This window comes from Cupressus sempervirens, chromosome 3 (assembly GCF_028749045.1).
Source record: "Cupressus sempervirens isolate cs-2001-9-10 chromosome 3, ASM2874904v1, whole genome shotgun sequence".
NCBI lineage: Eukaryota > Viridiplantae > Streptophyta > Pinopsida > Cupressales > Cupressaceae > Cupressus > Cupressus sempervirens.
The window spans coordinates 1,094,834,758-1,094,857,234 of NC_143120.1; the positions used below are offsets into that span (position 1 = coordinate 1,094,834,758).

The 22,477-nt window shown below is 37.8% G+C and overlaps 1 protein-coding gene across 2 annotated transcripts in view; it reads right to left on the bottom strand.

Moving 5' to 3' along the window:
- The window catches only part of LOC149570597 (fibrillin protein 5 homolog), a 119,186-nt gene extending 97,469 nt beyond the window's left edge, over positions 1-21,717 (bottom strand). For both annotated transcript variants that reach the window (XM_089823176.1, XM_089823175.1), the window contains exons 1-2: positions 21,675-21,717; positions 21,497-21,574 (exon numbers count right to left, since the gene is read on the bottom strand). In XM_089823176.1, coding sequence (XP_089679302.1) covers positions 21,497-21,574; positions 21,675-21,707 — 111 coding nt within the window. In that variant the 5' untranslated portion in view covers positions 21,708-21,717. The remainder of the gene's footprint in view (positions 1-21,496; positions 21,575-21,674) is intronic.
- Positions 21,718-22,477: the final 760 nt, after the last annotated feature.

Here is a 22,477-nt window from a genome sequence, read left to right on the forward strand (position 1 = left end):
ACACATAGTCTGTAAAGAGGGACTAAAGACGGATCCAGACAAGGTTAGAGTAATATTGGAAATGCAGTCGTCCACCAATGTAACGGAGGTAAAATCTTTCTTGGGACACATAGGTTATTACAAAAGGTTCATTAAATTTTCTGCCAAAGTATCATATCCGCTAGACAGATTAACGTGCAAAAGAGAAGCATTCAGATGGGAGAAGGAACATGATGAGGCATTTGAAGCACTGAAGGTATGATTGGCTATGGCACCCATCTTGGCATATCCGGATTGGGATAAGGAATTCCATGTTCATGTCGACGCATCCGACTATGTGATCGGAGAAACCTTGGCACAGACAGGCAACCACGGCTTGGATCACCCAATATACTTTGCCAACCGACTATTATCAAGGGCGAAACAAAACTACAGCACAATGGAACGGGAAGCATTGGGCATGGTGTATGCAATATAGAAGTTCCAACACTATTTGTTGGCGACACCGTTTCTATTCTATGTGGACCATCAAGCTTTACTGTACCTCTTAAATAAACAAGTCATTCAGAGAAGAATCAGTCGGTGGCTCCTTTTGCTACAAGAATTCACCTTCAAAATCGTTGTACGAGCCGGGACGAAGCATGTCAGTGTGGACCATCTATTGCGGATTAAAACAGGGGAACCAGTGGATGGAGGCATGAATGATGACTTCCCTGATGCACAGCTATTCCAAATTGTAGTACTACCAAAATGGTATACCAGTATTGGGGAGTACTTGTCCACGGGACAGCCACCGAGGGAGATGTCAAAGAATGAAAGGCGAAAATTGGTATTAAGGAGCCGCACATTTCAGTTGATTAATGGACTGCTATACAAAATGGGGCCGGATCACATTCTCAGACGGTGTGTATTGGAGGAGGAAATACCGAAAGTACTGAAGGAAGCACATGAGGGACCAACAGGTGGACATATAGGACTCGACACCACGGCGAGGAAGATACTACTGGCGGGATTGTGGTGGCCGACGGTGTACAATGATGCGCAGGAATGGGTCGTCGCTTGGGACACTTGCCAACACGTCGGGAAGCCGCTAAAGAGAGACTTTATGCCGCTCAATCCCTCACACACGCTAAAGCTCTTCGAACGGTGGGGATTGGATTTCATCGGACCTCTGAAGGTGAGCAAGACCAGACGGTGCCGATACATTGTTGTTGCAACGGAGTACCTGACCAAGTGGGTGGAGGCACCCGCGCTACTAGATAACTCAGCCTTCAGCACAACAAGATTTATTTATGAGCAGATCATTACCAGGTACGAAATTCCGTTACGATTAACAAGTGACAAGGGTGGACACTTTGTTAATCATGTTATCAGACTGCTCACCATTGAATTCAAGATCTACCATTCATTATTGAGCCCATACTATCTGAGAGAAAACAGACAGGCCGAAGCTACAAACAAGATTCTAGTATCAATTATCTATAAGTCATGGGTGGTCGAAGGTGAAGATTGGGAGGCAAAACTACCTTTTTCTCTATAGGCATACCGCACAGCGTACAAGGTGATAATAGGGCACACACCGTTCCAATTAATGTTCAGACAGGAAGCAGTGGTACCAGCGGAGTTCATGCTACTGAGCTTGAGAATAGCACTGGAAAATAAGATAGGTGACATGGAAAGCTTAAGGGAGCAGCTGCATAATTTGAATAAGCTCGAAGAAAAGCGATTATTGGCACAGTGGGCAACAGAGGTAACACAGAACAAACGTAAGGCGTGGCACGATAAACACCTGAAACTAAACAAGTTCCAACCAAGTCAATGGGTGTTGAAGTATGATGGAAGGAACGAAGTCAAATCCGACAATTCAAAGTCAGATGGGTCGGGCCATACCAGATCCGAGAGGTAGGTGACAATGGAGCCATAAAATTGTGGACCTTGGATGGACAAGAGGTGCCTCAGGCAGTGAATCGGTCAAAGTTGAAGATATATCATGCCAAAAACATATCTTTGGCGTCACAGAATGACAAAGTTTGAGCCCTTTCTTCGTCACAAAACGGTGAAGTCTAGAGAGATAACTAGGTATGTGTTTTTTTAAAAAAAAAGAGGAAATTTTTTTTTTTTGAAAAAAATAAAATTTAAATTTAAATTTTAAAAAAAATGAAAAAAAGAAGAAGAAAAAAGCCTATCCATGAATGCCCCGCAAGCAGTAACTGTTGTGGGCAGGCCCGCAGGCTACTTAGCCCCTGCGAGAAGTCCCTTTTTCTCCATGGCCTAAACATACTCCCGTGGAAGTTTCTCGGTGTATTTCTCGTCTCCCCGTGGACGGAGGGGGTGTTTCCCGCTGGCGTTCTTACTTTCTGTGGGTATTTTGTGCTTCACTGCGGACTGGCTTCCGTGGTCATTTTCTAACCGCAGCTTCTTCTCTTGCAAACCCTTTATCTTCCGAGGTGTCAATTTTTTACCCCACGGATTTATTTATTTCCTGAGTTGGCTTCAAATTTGTGTCTCCATCGCTCAATACTCTGTTCCGCGATTGCTAAAAGGGGGCACCTTTATAGGTTTGGTGGTGGTGGTAGGGATTATTCTACTCTCATGGCCGCGGATCCATACTCTGCTTTACAGGGTCTAGATGCATATGCTTCAAATGATCATAAACAACTACAAGGAGATCAGCTCCCTGCTAGTGTTGGCTTATTACCCGAGTACCAAAACAAGTTAGATCCAAATATTGATTCTATTTATTGTTAGGGACTAGATATTGACTACCGAAAGAGGTTAGTTGATGTTCCTGCTAAAAGCTATTATGATCCACTACGCCGATCTAGCATAGGCCCATCTGTTTCTAGAGTTGTCGTGCCTCTGCGGTTTGTGGGATTTGCTAGTGGCAATGGGAGCTGCATTTGCGAAGATCTCTTTCCAGTCTACGGGTGGGTGAATGTTCACAATTTTACTTGTTGAAAGCTTCCGTGGGAGAAAAAGAAATATTAAGCCAGAGGTATTGTCGAGTTCTACACTAAACCTTTCCGCGGAAAACAAAAGTAACAGAAGGAGGTACTATATAAAAAGAGGAAAGAAGTCGTTATTACATGGAATCAACAGGAAAACGAAAATAGTGGAAGAACCAGCTGAAGACAAGTATGGAGAAGAATGCAAGGGTTTTAGCTTCTGGAATCCGAGTTGCACGGCCATCCACTTCCAACAGTAAGAATGAAATCAAGAATCACAAGCTCTCTCAAGAATAGAAGGAACACTGGATTTGATTAGTAGGTCGTGATCTTACACCGGAGGAGATGGAGTCAGTAATAAAGGGGTCTAAACGCAGAAGGCTTCAGCGGGATCTTATTCGGGAAGGCCACTAGAGGTGCATTATGGACGTTATCAAGAGTAAGCTGACAAGGGCAACTCGGGCTTCAGATATAGCATTGCCACAAATAGTCTTCATGAATGGCATCATGAACGGTGCGGTGTATGATTGGGCTACAGTTCTTGCTGACAGGATGGAGGATTTCATGACACTCCAAGACTGCACATTCTTTATGCCGCACCATGCAATTGGCTTGTTTTTGGAGGGAGCGGTTAATCAGATACCAATGGATGATTTTGAGGCACCACCTCGGGGGAAGTTGGCACAGGGAGAGCCTCCGATATTTTATTGGAGACATCTGGACACAGGCGGACTAGCAGCGGGACAAAAGAAGGTATTTCAGGGATTGCAGGCAGCTCACGGGGACACCGACAGCGGACGGGAGGAGACTTCAAAGAGCAGTGGGGCGGAGTATGAGGAAGAGAGTACTTCCGCAAAAGTTGGCAGCGAACCAGCAAATAGTGAGCCCACATTTTTCACGCCGCCACAGTTGTCAACTTCGGTGCACTTGTCCGCTCCCACTTCACACATTCCTCCTTTTGATCAACGTCATGCACCGGTCATGATGACCCCACCGGCAGTAGCAGATGTCCCACGGGCAATGGCTGAGGGTGTCCCACCGACGATAGATGTTGCACTAACGACCACTCCAAGTGTTACTTTCTCCACAGCCGTAGCGGATGTTCTAGTTGCACCAGTGGAGCCAGTCTCGCGGAGGGTAGAGTTGCCAGCACTGGAACCTGAGCCCCAAATTCGTTTGGATGTGATCGACTGTGATGCGGTGGTGACCATTTCGTCCTCCTTGTTAACAGAAGCCGAGCCAGCACAGCAAGAGGAGAGCATGGAGGCCGCACAGTCAGAGCAGCTGGAGGTGATGGATAAAGCGAGTGCTTTCCTTAGGCAGCAGTTCCGACTCATACCTGCCAAAGTTGGTTCGTCCATTCAGTCCCCGAGGCATCTAGGGGTATCAGCTACAGTACCAGAGCCTCAGGAGGTGGGGGTGCCACAGGCCGAGGATACGTTGAAAGCAGAAGAGGCCACACCGGATGTGGGCATGGCCACCGTAGACGAGGCAGAAAATAGTGATGAGGAATGGATGATGGAGGGTGTGGCCAAGGAGGATTATGGGTCTGATGAGGACAGGTGCAGGGACTACCTCAGGGCTATGAAGGTTGCACTAAAGAAGGGACATAATGTGGCATTGCAGGCTATGACTTGGCGGAGAGAGTGGCATTTGGTTCGAGCTTACATTAGGGGGATTTGTCCACAGTGGTTTCGTTCATGTTTTGAGGAGAGAGGTTCACCAATAGTTGAGACATTGGAGATGTTGGCGGATTGGGCCACCGAGCCCGAGTTGGGTCCGTGCAACACTTCCATGGAGAAGTTGGCACACGAGATAGTAGGACTGTACAAAGAAGTCTACTATGCTCGCAGGCATGCAGAGGTGGACAGTGCAACAGATAGGGTCACAGCGGAGAGATCTCTAGTAGTTGAGAGGGAGGTTAGAGACAAGATAGCCACCGACTTGGCCAGCCAGCAGGCTGCGTGGGCAGCTGAGTGTGCAGCACTATTGCGGGATAAGGAAGTGGCAGAGCAGGAATTACAGTTGGTAAAGACCCAGGCTATGGATGTAGTGCTTCTCTTGAAGGAAGCCATAGAGGTTAACACACGAATTCAGAAGGATTTGAGCATCCGGATAGAGCAGGTCTATGAGTTGCGTCAGCAGTAGCATTCTTCAGGAGCACCGCCTTCTCTCTAGTATTTTTTGTTTGTTGTATGTGGGTTGTCTCCTATTTTGTTAGTCGTCAGGAGACAACTTTTCTTTTTGGGGGGGATGATGTCGTCGGTAGATTTTGCATTCTGTAGCCGACTTGGTTATGCCGTTGGAGATTTTGTATTTGCTAGCCGATGGGTAGATTAGGATTGTTTTGTAGCCAATGGACCCCTTTGGGAAGGTTCGGCGGAAAGTATTTATGCCCCGTCTGGGATCATTGTAAATCATCTTATCTTATCCTATCTTTTGCACTGTATGTGATCTTTTGGCATATGCAAATAATAAAAGGAGTATTGTTGTTGTTGTTCTTGTTCATTGTTTGTGTGCATTAATCCATTGAACTATGCAGTAAACAAAGAAGAATCACCTTGAAATACATAGAGGAAGATGTATTTTAGCTCCAAAAGTCGCATAACTGAACTTTTCTCAAAATATCCGATCGTGGATCTCGAAATGAAATGACAAAAGGAACAAACCCCAAAAATCATTCGACAAGAAGGCAGGAAGGACTAGGTTGAACTGTTGGAAGGACGTCTTACGAAATGGTTGACGTAGTCCGGCGAACACTACAACAAAATTCTCCAGAAAGTTCCAGCAAAATTATTTCCAGATCTGCATGCAAATCCTAATATCCTGTTTCTACACACAGAAAAGAACGGTTTTTGTGGTTGGGTTGGATGATGTTGATGTTTGGTAGCTTCAGTCGGATAAACCTATATATAGTTATATATGAGATATAATTTATAAGTGTGTTCATCATACATGAGATATAAGTTATTGTTATATGAGAGAGAATAATATAATAATATATATAACTATGATTAAATTTGTTATTTTTTTAATTATCTAATGAATGAATAGGCATGTCCCATGAAAGGACATGTCCTTATCATGGCTTATTCTCAATATAAATAAGAGATCGTTGTCATTTAGAGAACACATACCAAAAACATGGCAGTGCTATTACATTTGTAGCAATCCATCAAAAACATGATGGTATCAAAGCCAAATTGCAAATGTGAGAAAAGGAGTCTTCTATGGAACAATGTGTTGCTTCCCAAACCCACGGATTGGAACCCTACGAGTGTTGTCAGCTCGATGCTGGGATATCCAATCGGCTATTGCCAACTTGATGGGACTGATCAATGCAATCTAAGTCCCCTACACTTCTACCTCTACAAAACCAAGGCGAGTGCACCTAATCTCGGGCAAAAAGCTAAAATCCAAGGATGTTTGTAGCAAATAACTTGATTATAAATGTAATGAAAAATCTTCCGGAATGGCAAGAAATTTAGAGGACCTTCAGCTTGGATAATATTTTTGTGAAAAGTGCCAAAATTACATTACTTCACAACTATGATAACTTCAGAATGTAAGTACTCCAAAATTGCAAATTTCTGAATTGAAAACAAATTAAATAATTATATAAAATTATAAATGTAAGAGTATTTGAAATAAAAAGTGATTATGAATTACTGAAACAAATGAATATATAATTTTTAGAGGAAAGATATGAAATAATTGCCAGCATATAGATTATGAATCACGAACAACATAAAGACCAGTGCCTTAAATTGAATGGGCAATAGAGTCAGTATTACAAGTTTATAATGTACAACTTTATAAAATTTGACACACTCCAACTGTAAGCAATTTAATTATCGAGATGTGATGGATCAAATATATTTATGCAATTTCAAACTAGTCTAGATGACACTTTAACTCCTAAGGAGACAAACTAGACACAGATACAGAACAAATAAATATTTCACTATATCTATGATAATCGAGTTCAAAATGCTCTGAATGATCCAATCCACTTACCTGATATTAAAATTGTTTACAGAATTTCAAAAATATTTATAAAGGACTAAATTATATAATAGTTTGGCTCTAAAGCTTTGACAAACAAATAAAATAGATATCCTTACTGTTTATGTGAGAAATGGGAATACAACGAAGACACTCATTACCGATGCTCAATCCGTTGCAGTCCAATTCTAGAATCACATATATATAAAAATGTACTCAATGATCCAGTATTCCACGAGCTTTGTTCAATATCCAATCTTTGCCAATGAAAAATTAGTATATCAAGACTCTGTATATAGTCTTTGGTATGCAGAAAATATGTAAAAAATATATCCTTTGTTTGATTTTACATCTGGTATTTACAGAGAAACAAGGGGTAACAGTTGCCTTTTCAATCGCCGAACCTCTTCATAACAAGTAACCAACCAGAAACTAAACACAACCCAGCAGTTTAACAGTCTTATTTTCCTTTGTCTTCAGCAATAATTAAGATTGGTTTTAAAAAACTCTTTTAAATATATAAATATACTTGAGCCTCTGCATTCCAAATTAGCATGGGCTTCTCCTCCAGTATGCGCCTTCATTAGAACTCCCAACTGTCCACACAGGCTGCTGCTTCTTCAAGGTGTCAGCTTTATACAAACTTGATGACTTCATTATTTGAGAGACACTCCTCGAATGCCTGTGAATGCTGGACATGCATATATATATCCTTGCACATCCTCACCGGTTTGATGCCTTGGTTTGAATCCTTTGCTTACAATGCAGCAGATGGAACTCCATGTTCCAGATCCATGTGCAGGTCTTTCCTCATCCGCTTGAGCACCTTCAGATTTTGTTAAAGGCAGAACAATCACTTTGCCACAATAACCATCTTCAGAATTTTGTCTCCTCCCTCAACATATTGCACTTGGTGACTCCTGTTTTGACTGGCGCCTCATATTTATTCCAGAATTTCCTTAAAGCCATTACTGCTGACCCTCATGATATCTGACTGGAAATCCTTCATTGAAGCTGGTAACATTTTAAAACTTCATTTCCAAAAACGAACATAAGCACATCCACTGAGTATCTTGATCCATTTTTTAAGGCGTGTATCTTTACATCTGCAAAAGACATGAAGCACCATTAGATATTTGCCTCCAAATAAAATTAATCAATATGCCATTCCGATTTGAATCTCTGCAACTTTAACCAAATAAGGAACAGTCTCCATGATTTTCTGAACACGGAGGTGTATAAGCGGCGTGACTTTATATGCGAGATGCCTCATCTTGAACGAATAACGTAATTGCCATCTTTTATAAGGAGGAAACTGGTTTCGTTTTTCATCTGAATGTCTTTAAAAATCCTCAAACCATGATTATATACTGCAGACCATCATGATCTTGGAACACCAGAAAGCTATCCTTACCCCTGTTCTGAATTTGGAAGTTTGTGGTCTTTGATTTGTTGTGTGTATGTCACATCATAAATATCAATTTCACATTAAAGATGATGTTGCCTGCAGCAATAGCTATTTTTCCGTGTTGGAGAACTGATATCAGTTTCAACGTATTCATCCTCAGCAATATATTTGATATGCCGGTAAGATTCAGAACATGGACTTCTTTTGATATCTTCAGTGACGACAATATATGAACTGGATTTGATTGCAAAGCATATCAATATTAGAACTCTATGTCGAAACTTCCATTTTGCTGGTGCGACTTGCATTACTTTTAATGGCAACCTTTATCTGTACAAACATCATGTTATATTCACATTAGCATTATAAAACCTTTACCCGTGTTATGGATTTCTTGGTGGGTTGCAAATGTACTTGAATGTTGTTTGTTTCAATGGCAATTTTTCTTATACTTGTGTACTGCTGTATGAATATTTTACACTTGATCGTTTTACTGAATTTTATCAAATTGTACTACATGTTGCTAGCATTATACTGTATTTTTCTGGTCTATACCCTTTAAGTTCATAATACTTCTGGCAACTTCACCCTCATATATCTAATAGGGTGAATGACAATACTTCCATCAGCCAATCTCCAACATGACTTCATAAATAGAGACCCCAAGAATTGTAAAAACTTGGCCTCCATCACAATGAGAAACTAAGAATCATATGAGGATTCATTCGAGATTACATATGGCACATACGTGTTGCAGAACGACTTCAAATACACATTGCAGAGAATCTGATCAAAATAGAGGCGGGCTTCTCATCACAAGCATTAGCGTCATTGACACCCCATTTGTGCAGATCGCAAGCAGCTACCATAGAGTTTGGTGGCAAGACATTTCTGCTCACACGGCCAATGCAAGTCCAATGCTCATCGCTGCAGAGATGATCACCATATTTGAAGATTCCACTCACACCATCCACTAATCAACGCAGATCTCTGATTATGCAGACAAAGGCTTCAACAGGAACTTTGTCTAGGATTTGATGTCCCATGTGGTTCATCGTTTGGTGTCAACACAGGCCTCAAGTCGTCGCCACTGCCATATAAATGTCAGCATAAAAAGGAGGCAGTCGTCACGACAGAGATCATATTTTCATCAAAGCCAGACAAGGTATGGTGGAAGAAGAGCGTAAAATATTTACTAAATAAATAATGAGTATTTACAGTGGTTATTATAGAAGTGGTAATATTCAGAAGGCAGGCAGATTGATTAAACTATTCATAATATATTTGATAATCCCAACTGCCACCCGATAGCGAAATAAACAAAGATATTAAATGAAATCGAAGAGAAGGGATCAATTAACAAAGGTGATCCATGTAAATACAAGAGAGGGAACAAAGGACATTAGGGCATTTTTGAAAGTTCGAAGTAGCAGAGCCATCATTTCGTACTCTTCCCAAGGGTGATCGACAAGCTTTGTAAGGACAGCGACTTACGTGCGACTATCTTTCTGTAATAACCCGACTGGCTCTCAAACAATCTATGCTGAAGAATTGATTTACTTTTTTTTTGTTCTTAAGGGTTTGCAATTTTGATACAACAATATAGCAGCAAACTGGAATATTTTACAATAATAATTTCAACTCAAATATTTACATATTACATAGGGAATATTCAATATAGAGCTGAAAAATTCCAGATTTCAATATCAACTTATATACTGAATATTTTCACAAAATACCAACAACCCAATTGATAAAATATCCCCTATTATCTAAATCAACAATACCCAAAAAAATTAGAAGTTACAATCCATGAACTTCCATGTAAGACGACTTGAAACCCTCTGAAATGAAGACTAGCAACAACAAAGAACTCTTTGACAAACAAATGCAACTACAGATTTGGAAAATGTTGCTCCCAAAGTGCAAATAGAAAATAACACCCAGCAACAGATATAAATTGGCGCTCAACCAACTCCAAACTAACCAGCACACAATTTGATATAACAATTCCAGTGAATCCCTTCACAAATTCCTGAACAACCTCCAACAGCAAGAAAAATTAAACTTCTCCTTAGCATTAATACATTAGGAGAAATGACAAATCGTATACCTCAGCACAATTTGCCAAGCAATCTCAGAATTGAATCTACAAATACTTCAGCTGTAGATCCCAAACCCTTATACTTCAACAAGGGCACAAAATTTCATAACTTCAAAAGTGTCACAAAGACAACAAAGAAAGATAAGATAATCAAATAATTGGATGCTTTTCTTAGCAAATGTTCTCATATTTATAATCCTCAAATGGCACTAGTTTCCCAAAAGAACTCCACTTAAGAAGCTTCCTCTACACAACATTAAAATATAATAAAGTGTCATTAATATAATTTATTAATTGCTTTTGCCTTCAAAAAATGACCTTTTCCACCATAACTTAATATTCTGACACACAAGGCCATTGTTTCTTGTTCCCACAATAAAAAAAATTTCATCCCGGTTCCAACGAACTATGATACTGAGGTGACCAACAAACAACACCAACAAAAATAGCAACCTTGGCATATTTAGATGAATAATAATAATTCACCTGTCTTGCGAAAATAATGAAGAAGCATTAGAATTGAAATCTGACAACACCAAAGTGACCTTGATGATGAAAGATGATGAATGAACCCGACGGGGTGATTTACTATAAATAGACACTCCCTCCAAGATTCTTAGAGCTCAAATTAGAAGCCCGAAATAAAAACTGAGAGCATCACTCAACTCCTCTAACTCAGCTAAGCTCATCGGAACCAACAAATTGACCTAATATAAATAGTAAGGCCCTCAAATAGAGCCAAAACACACCATAGGCTATTGGGAAGCCTATAATAACATAAATGAGACCCTCAAATCCCACTGTCAACTCACGAGGGTCGCGATGGTAGACTAACCTAGCCAACTACACGAACCTGCTAAAAATGGAAACATTACAGTCCTCCCTCCCTAAGAGTGTTTGTCCCCAACCAATCCCCGAAGCAAGATGAACGTCACAGTCCACCTAGATCCCATAGGTAGAACTGCGTACTATCCCTATTGTGTACAAGCAACTCCTATACACCAACACCCAAATAATAGACATCAACATCAAAATCCTCTAAAAACTAACCCGAGGTGTTAATGAAGGTAACAACTCATCAGAACTCAACCCAACTGAAATACCAACTCTGTCAAATCTTGAGTCCCCATCAAACTAATACTCACACCCAACTGCACTGTGGAGATGGTAACAACCATAGGTACCTAAACACTACCACCAATTCCAACCTCTGCCTAACTGTCTTGGCTATGTAGATACTACAAGAGGTCTAATTTGCAGCTATCAATCCTATCTGGAAAAGATGGTGCTAACCCATCCCATAATGGATGGTATGAAACTGGAGCCAAACTACACCGACTTGAAACCAAATCCTCTCCCTGTGGGTCAAAATAAAAGTGATGAGCACTCCTCATAGCGCAATGTCGATAAAAATTCCCAATCTTTGTCAAGGGCTCATCAGTATCAGTCTGGGAATCATATGATGGCTCCAATCTCTGACTTTGAATTACTGGTCAGGCAAGATCCTGGGCAATCCTCTCAGCAAACCCAAATTCGAAATCCCTATGGAAAAACATAGTAGATAGAACCTCTACAATCTTTCCCAACCTCCGAATAACACGAGAGCCTTGGATGAGAGTACCCTCAAACACTCTGTATGAATCCTCCCTCATATCCGAACTCTCCAATAGATACTCCACGGACTCTATAAAGTAGAAATTATGTGGAAGCATCAACCTGCTCCCCTACAACCCACAGCTAATCCCTATAAAAATGTGGCACTGCCACCTATCCAATGCTATTAGCTGTATGAGATGTAGCAATAGATTTGCTTCTAGCAATAGGAAAAAAATCAACATGAGAGCTCGAGTCTACTAATACTCTTACCTCCTCTGTACCATCTGCAACCATATCCTAGATGGATGTTTCTACTACATCATCACGTTCCTCATCCCCAACCACAGAAGCAAACATCCAATGCTATTAGTTGTATGAGATGTAGCAATAGATTTACTTCTAGCAGTAGGAAAAAAATCAACATGAGAGCTCGAGTCCACTAATACTCTTACCTCATCCGTACCATCTATAACCATATCCTAGATGGATGTTTCTACCACATCATCACGTTCCTCATCCCCAACCACAGGAGCAAACTCATCACTAATTGCAATATGTAACAAAACAGGATTTGGGGCTCATGTTGACTGTACCCGCTCTAACTCCACGGTAGCCTCATCCAACTGTGACTGTAACTGTGACTCTTGAAGAGCCAATAAGTATATTGAAGAGAGTCCACAGTCACCTCAAGCTCTTGGGTAAGCTCAACCACCTCCTCTTTCTCTAACAGTGTCTCATAACAGGTGCTACCCTACTACAGAAGGTAATCCTTGTCAGCAACTAGCCGCGAATAGTTATGTTTCAAGATCCTGGCTGCCTCTCAAAGCACATGAACCTTTGCTAGAAAAAGAGTGCTATCACCGTGCTCATCAGACATAGGAGCACCCCAACCAGATGTAGCCAACATCTGATGGATCGCATCATAATGCTCGAAAGATGAAGAAATGTCACTTTCACTCACCTTCAACTAACTAGTCACATGATACCTCTGTAATACCTACCTTCTATGCAAGCTCTTTGTCTCACTAACTGCATTGTGAGAGGAAAACGAATCAGAACTACCCACCACAAGATCATTCACTACATGTGTCCTATCGACCTCACACAACTTAGCATCCGAGATACAACTACTATATACCTGAATCAACTCCTCATTTGAAGAAATGGAAGCCCTTGCAATATCAATATCCCCGCATGTCTCAGCTTCCACTTCAAAAGATTGATCCTGTAAACGTTGATCCTGGGACCCATCCAAAACCTCCTCAGAGTCATCAGTTGATACCTAGCAAGGGATATCATACCCGGTGTAGCTCACAGCATCATCAAATGTATCATTAGATTTGTCCATATTATCTGCATCCCCACAACCTAACAAAGCCTCAACTGTCGTCACTTGACTCTGCACACGACTCTATGCCAGGTTGTGAATCAATAATGCTAGAGCATGAACCCACATCTACTGACTCCGATGTAACACCCAAATCACCAACATCATAGCCGGGTGACTCCTGTTACATCCCAATTTTTTACCTAATTTAAATATAGCCGTTGAGGTTCACATGAAGTTAGTTAACAGTTAAATTTGTTATAATCCTGCGAAATGGTAAGATAGTCGTTATGATTATTTATCATGATTTTATGGAACTGAATAGGCAGTTAGTCGTTATAATTATTTATGATTAAATAACGTGTTATGATGATATATGATTTAACTATGGAGAATTTCCTTGTAGAAAGCACGTCGAAGGGGTGGAAGAATTGTCAGAAAAGAATTAGGCATAGAAGCATCACCACCACTAGGCAAATGGGTCAAGGATCTAGCAACCTAATCATCAAGATACAATCGATGGAACCGCATAAGCTATTAAATAAACAATTTAAAACATAAAATAATTTAATTGAATTATAATACGTACCTTAAAGGTTTGATTGAACTTTCATCTTATTATTATAATATATATCTATATACATACACAGATATAAAAATGAAGTGACACCATCGTATTATTTTATTATAATAAAATAATGCCAATTCACCAATATATTTACATGTACGTATATAAATTTAAATTATAATAATTTTCGAATTATAATCTTTTCAACTCTTCCTTCCAACCTTTTATTTTATTTTTCTTTTCCTCTCTTTTCTTAATCAATTTAAATACTTGACAATTCGAATTGACACATACTCTTTTAAACTGGCGGAAGCCAAGAAGACACAGTTCTTTCATTTTAACGAAAGCCGTGTTTAGAAGACAGGGGTCCCTATATATCAACCTAACTATCTCGCTGCGGGAGGTACTATTTCAACAATAATCTCTACTATAACCCGATTGCCTTGCTATGTTAGGTACTTTTCCATAATAACCTCTGCTATAACTTGACTCTTCCTCATTCCTCATATAAGTTCCATACTCTTGGCTCGGGTTTCCATTATCATCGAACCTTTGACAAACTCAGAACCTCTGCAGATTAAGTATTGACATTTTGCAAATGCTGCCATATATATTTTCTTTTGAAGTTGAAGCTGCCATAATAATCTGAGAGTTCGATTGAAGAAGGATGAATATCTAGTGTCCAACAAAGCTCAGGCAACTCCAAATAATATACCAGGTCATGTGAATGATCAGTCTTTCCATATTGTTAAACGTATTTACTTCATAATCAATTAAGCTTTCCAATTTCCATAACAATAGAATTGCGAGCTATATTCAATCTTGAATAATCATAGGAAAACCTTGTTATGGTTCATAGTAAAGTACCAAGTCTTGGAATCATAAAGTATTAAACTGATGGAAGCTATAATACAGAAAGTTTTTGTAAGTTCTAAATCACAAAAATGTGAAATGCTAGAAGCAATCATTTGCCATTAATTGATATCTTGTTGAAATTTACGGTTTGAACTTCTTTAATTTAGCCTTGTTCATGGCAAGTGATAACCAAGTAACCAAAGTATGGATCCATAAATCATTATGCCATTGGATAATAGAATTAAACAATCAATTCTAAAATCTTTAAAGAATATAATTTCTCAAAGCACAGATTGTGATAAGCTAGAATATATGTTAATTATGAAACAGTTGAGAATCAACAGAAAGAACTTGTTGTTCTGAGAATTCAAACACCTGGGACTCAGCCGGTTGTATAGCCAAGGAAAAGGGTAAAGAGGTGAGAGAAAGGAATCTGCAATAACATGAAATTGTACTAGTTATGAAATAACAATGTTTATCATTTTTAAAAGGAAACATTTAATAGCTCATACATGATCCTATTTATTGTATTCTCCTGCTGCCAAGTCGAGTGGTGTGTTTAGATACCAGGATGCTCAGTGGATAACAAGATGTTCCATGTCTATTCTGGGTAGGGAGGGCCTTTCTCGTTAGAAATTGTGTGGGGATAAGTTTTGGTCCGAGGTTGGGTGGTTAAGCCCCTGACAATGTTTCCCCTCTCCACAAGATGTCGAATGTGCGTTAAACAAAGATAAGCTATGCATTCAATTGTTTGTTGGAAATAGGTATTTTTACTTTTATGAAGTATATGCAAGAAGAAGGTAAAATTAATTGAGTTGTATCATCGTTGCAGTTATTTTACACTTTGTTGCGAGAGATAGATTTAGCTGATGGATTGTTATTTCAATCTTTCATTTATATGAATATTGAATATGAGCATATCTTCTAATCTTATATTATTGCCACAATTAAGAAATCTGAAAGAAATGAATGATACAGTGGTATCTGAAGCCCTAATTGATTCAGTGGTATCTGGAATGATACAGTGGTACTTGAAGCCCTAATTGATTCAGTGGTATCTGGAGCCCTAAATGATATAGTGGTATCTGAAGCCCTAATTGATTCAGTGGTATCTGGAGCCCTAAATGATACAGTGGTATCTAGAGCCCTAATTACTACAGAGGTATCTAAAGCCCTAATTAATTCAGTGGTATCTGAAGCCCCTATTGATATAGTGGTATCTGATGCCCTAAATGATCCAATGGTAATCGATGCCCTAATTGATACAGTGGTATGTGATGCCCTAATTGACATAGTGGTGTTTAATGGTAATCGTCATTTATTCTGATATAACGGCATTGGATGGTAGTTGTTATTTAATATTGTTATAGTGTTATTTGTGGACTAACCTACTTGTTTGTAGAAGCATCCCAACAATAATTTCTTGGTTCAAATTCCAAGGTATGTGGATTTTAATTTCTATACTAAATTCATTGATGGTGTTTTAAGTTCTTAGTTAAGAAATTTTGTTTAACTGATTTAACTGTTTTCATATGAAAATAAAGTAATAATTGTATTTCTTTGAGTATGTTAGTTGTTAATTAAGACCCAGAAAAAGGGGATGTTACAACTCCATACATGCATCGGTCCCACTTGAGGAAGCAATTGCCTCCTGCATTAGAGCAACACTATGATAACTCACATACAAATCTCCAATAATAATCCCCTCCTCGAGAGAGCCTGAAGTATCTTTAGTAACAATTGCATCAGCTGTCTCTACACCAACTGCAACAACTCTAGGAGCCTCAACCTATTGAAGCTCAGTGCCACTATCCTATGCTACTAACACAACTACATGTCCCTGTGAAATAAGTTCATCATCAACACTGTGGATGGGACTAGCAAGTGTCGTACTAAATATAGGTACATTTGCATCATGGACACATGTCGAAGAAAACTCAAAACTTTTTTCTGCTGACCTTCTAAAGGCAGAAACCATATATCTCGCTGCCCTCTCAACCGTATCTGGATTCGACAAGCTCTCTACCATCTTTTACTAATGAAGCTAAGTTTTTCTATACTCTCTCTCAAGGAATTTAATTTAAAAAAATAGGAGAACAAAGTCTCAATTAAAAAAAGATAGCAGCGATTATCCAATAGGAGGACAGAGTCTCAATTAAAAAAAATGCAACTGTAGATGTGTAACGTCCCCACTTTAGCAGTTGTCTAGTTGTGTGACCATTAGCCTTTTTCTTTTATTTTATTTTATTTTATTTATCCTACATTGCTTGTGAAAAGTAGTCAACCCTATGAAGTAGGAATAAAAAGAAAGCTTATGGTTATTGTTAGGCAAATTGAATATGAGAAGAAAATAGATGTGTGAGTTTCAGACCTGACATCTATCTTCTCTTGTGACATTCTAGGCGTCATTCCCTTGGGGTTTGGCCTTTGGAATTCATTGCAATTAGCTTCATTAACAAGCAGATTGGGCGCATTTCCAGCTATAGACGGATTGGGTGTTTGCTCATATCATTCTCACTTCTTATCCAATACTTATGCCATTGTGAAGGGATGATTTTGAGAGTCTTGGATTGTGATTGAAAGTAATTTTTACTGTAGCAACACTGTCGCGCGACACTATTCATATTATTGTAGCAGCAAGATGGGAAGTCAATACTGGAATATCATGCTATAATTAATGAGTTGAGAAGTTTGCTATGTATTTGATTTTATTAGTTTGAAAACTAATATTATTTCAACAGTAGTTTAATCTTCAGTTTTGCATAAATTCCTTCTTGTTCATGTTATGTGGTTTCAAATCTATGCAAAGACATTAAAATCACTATCAGCAGTTGGTTCAATTTTTGGGAATTTTTGGGGTGCCCATTATAGTGGTATCAGAGCTATAAGTCCTACCATCTTGTGGAGGTCTTATAGGGAATTTGGAACAGTCGGATAGATTATCCACGTAAAGTACAATAGGAGGATAAAGTCTCAATTAAAAAAAATGCAACCGTAGGTGCCTAAAGAGGAGTATCGACAACACCTATTGTGCAAATATAAAACATTCATTTTGGCTATTGTCATTGTGCATCACCATCCGATTCAGAATTTCTACGAACCTGTTGCCCAAAATAATAGAAATCATTTATACATTGACGTCAGCCACCCAAAATGTGAAAGGATTACAATAAAAGAAAAATATGTGGTATTGTGTTGGGTACCAAGGACCCACCAAAAATTGAAGAGTTTAAAGGGAGAAGATTTAATACAAGAAGTCGTTCGTAATATGTAGAGATATACAAGGTAAAATCAAGTTATACATCGAATTTATTATTGTTTTGTTTGAAAATTATTGTATTACATTATAAATATATAAGGTAGGAAATTTTCTTATATAAATGTAAAGTGTCATTATATATACCACAAGATGTAAATTTATATATATTCATCTTGAATAGAGTAATTATGTTATTCTAAAGGAATAATATTAAACGATTATGATTATTACTAATACCTGATTATTCCTAATGTTATTGTTATTCTTGAGTATTGTAGTAATCTCTCTCTTATTTTTTAATATGTGCTATAAGAGCTATTTGCCTTGATCTTTTCCTCCAAGAATATTATTGTAGAAAAAGAAAATTTTGATATCAAATTCAAAGGGAGTCTGTCACTTATTCAAATGTAAACAAGTTTAGAAGATTGATGTTCAGAGGGAACCTGACACATTCTTCTGAAGGAGCGGATAAAGGATATGTTTCAATTGATCCTTGAAGATCTTGATCATATCAGATTCGAGAGAATATGACACTTCATCAGAGACAATTTTGGTTTAAGAGCTTAGATGATTGATTTTTAGAGGGAGTTAAAAAGTTCTTGGTCGTGACTATATGACCTTAATGGACCTATCCCCTGTGTACATCATGGGGAAGTGACGTCTTCCAAATGATTCTCACTTGTATTTGTAGCTATTAATGAAAGGTGATGATCTTACAATAACATAATTTTCTATTATGATGGATATCTTACGATGCCGATGCAAATCATGATAGCTTATACTTCGCATGGTGGATGTTTATATGGTATGCATTATGAGAATGTGTGTGCACATACCTTATAAATATTTTGAGTACATGGTGAATGTTATGCAAATTGATGTTCTAGAGGCCATTAGAAAGAGTACTTGGTGACTATCATGTGACTTGATGTTCAGGAGGCCATTACTCTTAGTACTTGGTGAATATCTTGCATCTCGACATTCTAGAGGTCATTATTCAGAGTATTTGGTGAATATCATATGTTGATATTCTAGAGGCCAATACTCATGATATCAAATGTGATATCAAACCTTATTGAGTATATGGCGAATATCATATGTTGATATTTTGGAGGCCAATACTCATGTGATTTTAAAATGGTGAATATCATATGTTGATATTTTGTAGACCATTACTCAAAGTATTTAGTGAATGCTATATGTTAATATTCTAGAGGCCAATACTCATGATATCGAATGTAATGTCAAAATGGTGGATATCTTCTGATAAAAAATATCCTTAAAATTTGTCATTCCTAATATTACAAATGGTGTAATATCTATCTTGTGTTTATCCTCCCTAGCTAACAGGGAGTGTTGATGTTTGGTAGCTTCAGTTGGATAAACCTATATATAATTATATATGAGATATAATTTAGATATATGTGTTCATCATATATGACATATAAGTTATTGTTATATGAGAGCAAATAATATAATAACTTATATAACTATGATTAAATTTGTTATTATTTTAATTATCTAATTAACGAATAGACATGACTTTATCATGGCTTATTCTCAATATAAATAAGAGATCACTGTCATTTGGAGAACACATACCAAAAACATGGCAATGCTATTACATTTGTAGCGATCCATCAAAAACAACAGATGCGAGCTTGTCTTGGTCAAGCCCTAGGTCAAGGAATTAACCGTAAATGAGAAATATAAATGTAAATGACTGAAGAACAAAATAAATGTTAAGATACACCTTGCTTAAAACCCTTGTCAATAAGGATTTTGTATGTAATATGTTGTAAATCTTGAATTAGCTATCAAAATGTAGGGTATCTCCACAGTTTGCAATGGATCTACCATAATCTCATCATGGTGCCATGGATGTAAGTGTGCGTTAATGAAGAAGATGATGAATGCTTCAATGTAGATCTCCTCCCTTGATGGCCAACAATAAGCTAGATCGTGAAGAGGAAGTGCCCACAAAAGATCCTTCAATGCTAGATAGAAATATCCTTGCTTGAATGTTTGATTGTCTTGAAATATTGAACTCCTTAAATGCAAAAGGCAGAAATCTTGACTTGAGAACAAGAGCTTTAGATTTGATCACTCCATTATGTTATGCTATGAAAATGAAGCCTCCAAGTCTCCTTATATATGAGTTTCATGTAGGAAAACAACACAAGTCGACCGGAGAGAGTAATGAAACTACTTAACCCTATGAGGACTTTCGGACCCTCAGCCCCAAAACCACTGGGGACTAGGTCGACCAGGTTGACTTAGTCCAAAACAGGTTGACTTAAGTCAACCTGGTCCCAGAGATCAAGTTTAGGATGCTACAGAAAGAAGAGGCAGATACCAGAAGAAATAGGGTGAAAAGTGGAAGAAGATAGGAGAAAAGGGCATTGAGCACGGGTACATCCATAGTCCAAAGAAGGCATTATGGAAGGGTGCTAAAAGGTCATAAAAGGCAAGTGTGTCCATTTTAAGACGGTACACTAAGTACTTAATTTTTGACATCTGTTCCCAATGGGTACCTAAAACTCAAAATCCCAACTATGACAAAAACGACAAAGGCAATGAACTACTAATAATGACAAAAGTTTAATTTATAGACCATTTAAGAGCGTGTGTACCAAAAATGCGCAACAATATGAAATTGTCAGGTGTATATATTACTTCAACACCACTATTTTTTCGTAATATTTTTGGAACATACAAGTTTTCAGAAGATAAAATATGTATATAAATGTGTGTGTATAAAATGATCCATTTTAGGTTCTTTTCGGAAAATTGGCATATTCTGAACAGATATAAGGCGCCTTCCGTCTAATGCCAGTAATTCAAGCGGTCGGGGCATCAAGGTCTTACAACAGAGCTCTACCTTAATGATGAGGTATTAAAATTAGTTGAGTCAAATAGGCCGTGGGTGGTATATGCGCTCCCAGCTGAAGAGTGACGAAGAGAAAGCATATGAGCTAAATAAGATCCAACTGAAAAACCAAAACAAACACGTATAATCCAGCATAATTCACGCTCTGTCCTCCCTTAATTACAGAGGTTTTGAAGGTGGAAATATAACCACACGTAAAACAAAATAATCGCTTTAGATCAACTTCTTTCGTTGTTTGAGCTTTAATTCAGGGGTGGGACTAAATTAACCAAAAGAAGAAGGGCCAAATATCCATAAATATATGATGCAGGGATTTCTTGCTTCATTGAATAAGTACAAGATGGCCGTAGAATTGACTTCCAGAGATTTTAGTTTTTTCACTCCTATCAAGATTTTTTAAATTTATCATAATTCAGCCATGTTTTATTACATATAGTACGCAATTAAAGAGGATACCAGATGAAAGATCCTAAGAAATATTTGTATTCGTCACTGCTAAGTGAAATTCTACAAGTAATTGTCAGAGAAAAGAAGACTAAACGGAAACATAAAATGTGTACCTCATTCGCTAAAAAACGGCACTGCAATCGTATTATTTTCTCTTTGTGCGGACTGTCTTTGCTTTTCAGAAAAACCGTCTGCAATTACAAGAAAATTTAAGAGTCCTGAAAATTTAGCTAAAATTGCATTAGTCAGAAGAGATTAGTAATATTTAAGGCAGGTCGGCTGTGGACAAACCGAAGCGAGTGGGGAGATGGAAAGAGCTGCCATGATTGATGATAGAAATGCGCTTTCGCGCGGCCTCAGAGTATGTACTCACAAATAATCCAAACATTCGTTTTTAGTTATTAGAAAAACCTCTTAAATTAATCCAAACATGTGTTTTCAGTTAATTTGAAGTGGAGCAAGATTTTGATAGAAAAGAATGAAAATACTTGTAAGACAAGAGACACAATGCCTCAGAGATCCTCCCAAATTGCCAATTGTAAGAAAAGAAGTAGAACACTGATATATGTTTGGAATTAAAATAGAAAAACATAGAACATATGATGAGAGAGTTAAAAAGGAGATAATTATATTGAATAAAATTTATATAATGTAATTGTTGTTTTTTACTATCTAATTAGTTAGGTAGTGTATGAAGATGAGATTATTGTGTCTTGTTATAAAATAAAGTTGTAAATCAGTTATATTTGTTAACTTTATGAAGATAGTTTTTATAATATTAATATTTTTTAAATAAATAACTTTTAATTGTTATTAAATGGAAAGTTTATTTTATAAAATTAATTTCTAATGATTCTTCGTTATGTTTAGATTTTCTTTTTATTATATGCTTTTATTGATTCTATTTCTTGAATCTCCTAATACATTTGTATTATTTGTCTTTTGTTATTTTAAATCTTCTTATATATCATTATTTTTGTAGAATGAGCTCAAAAAATTAGAATTACATTCTCTAAATTTTTATCCCTCCCACAATTGACTTAAAAATTTATAAAGAAACAAATAAAAATAATAATAAGAAAAATGAAAAACTT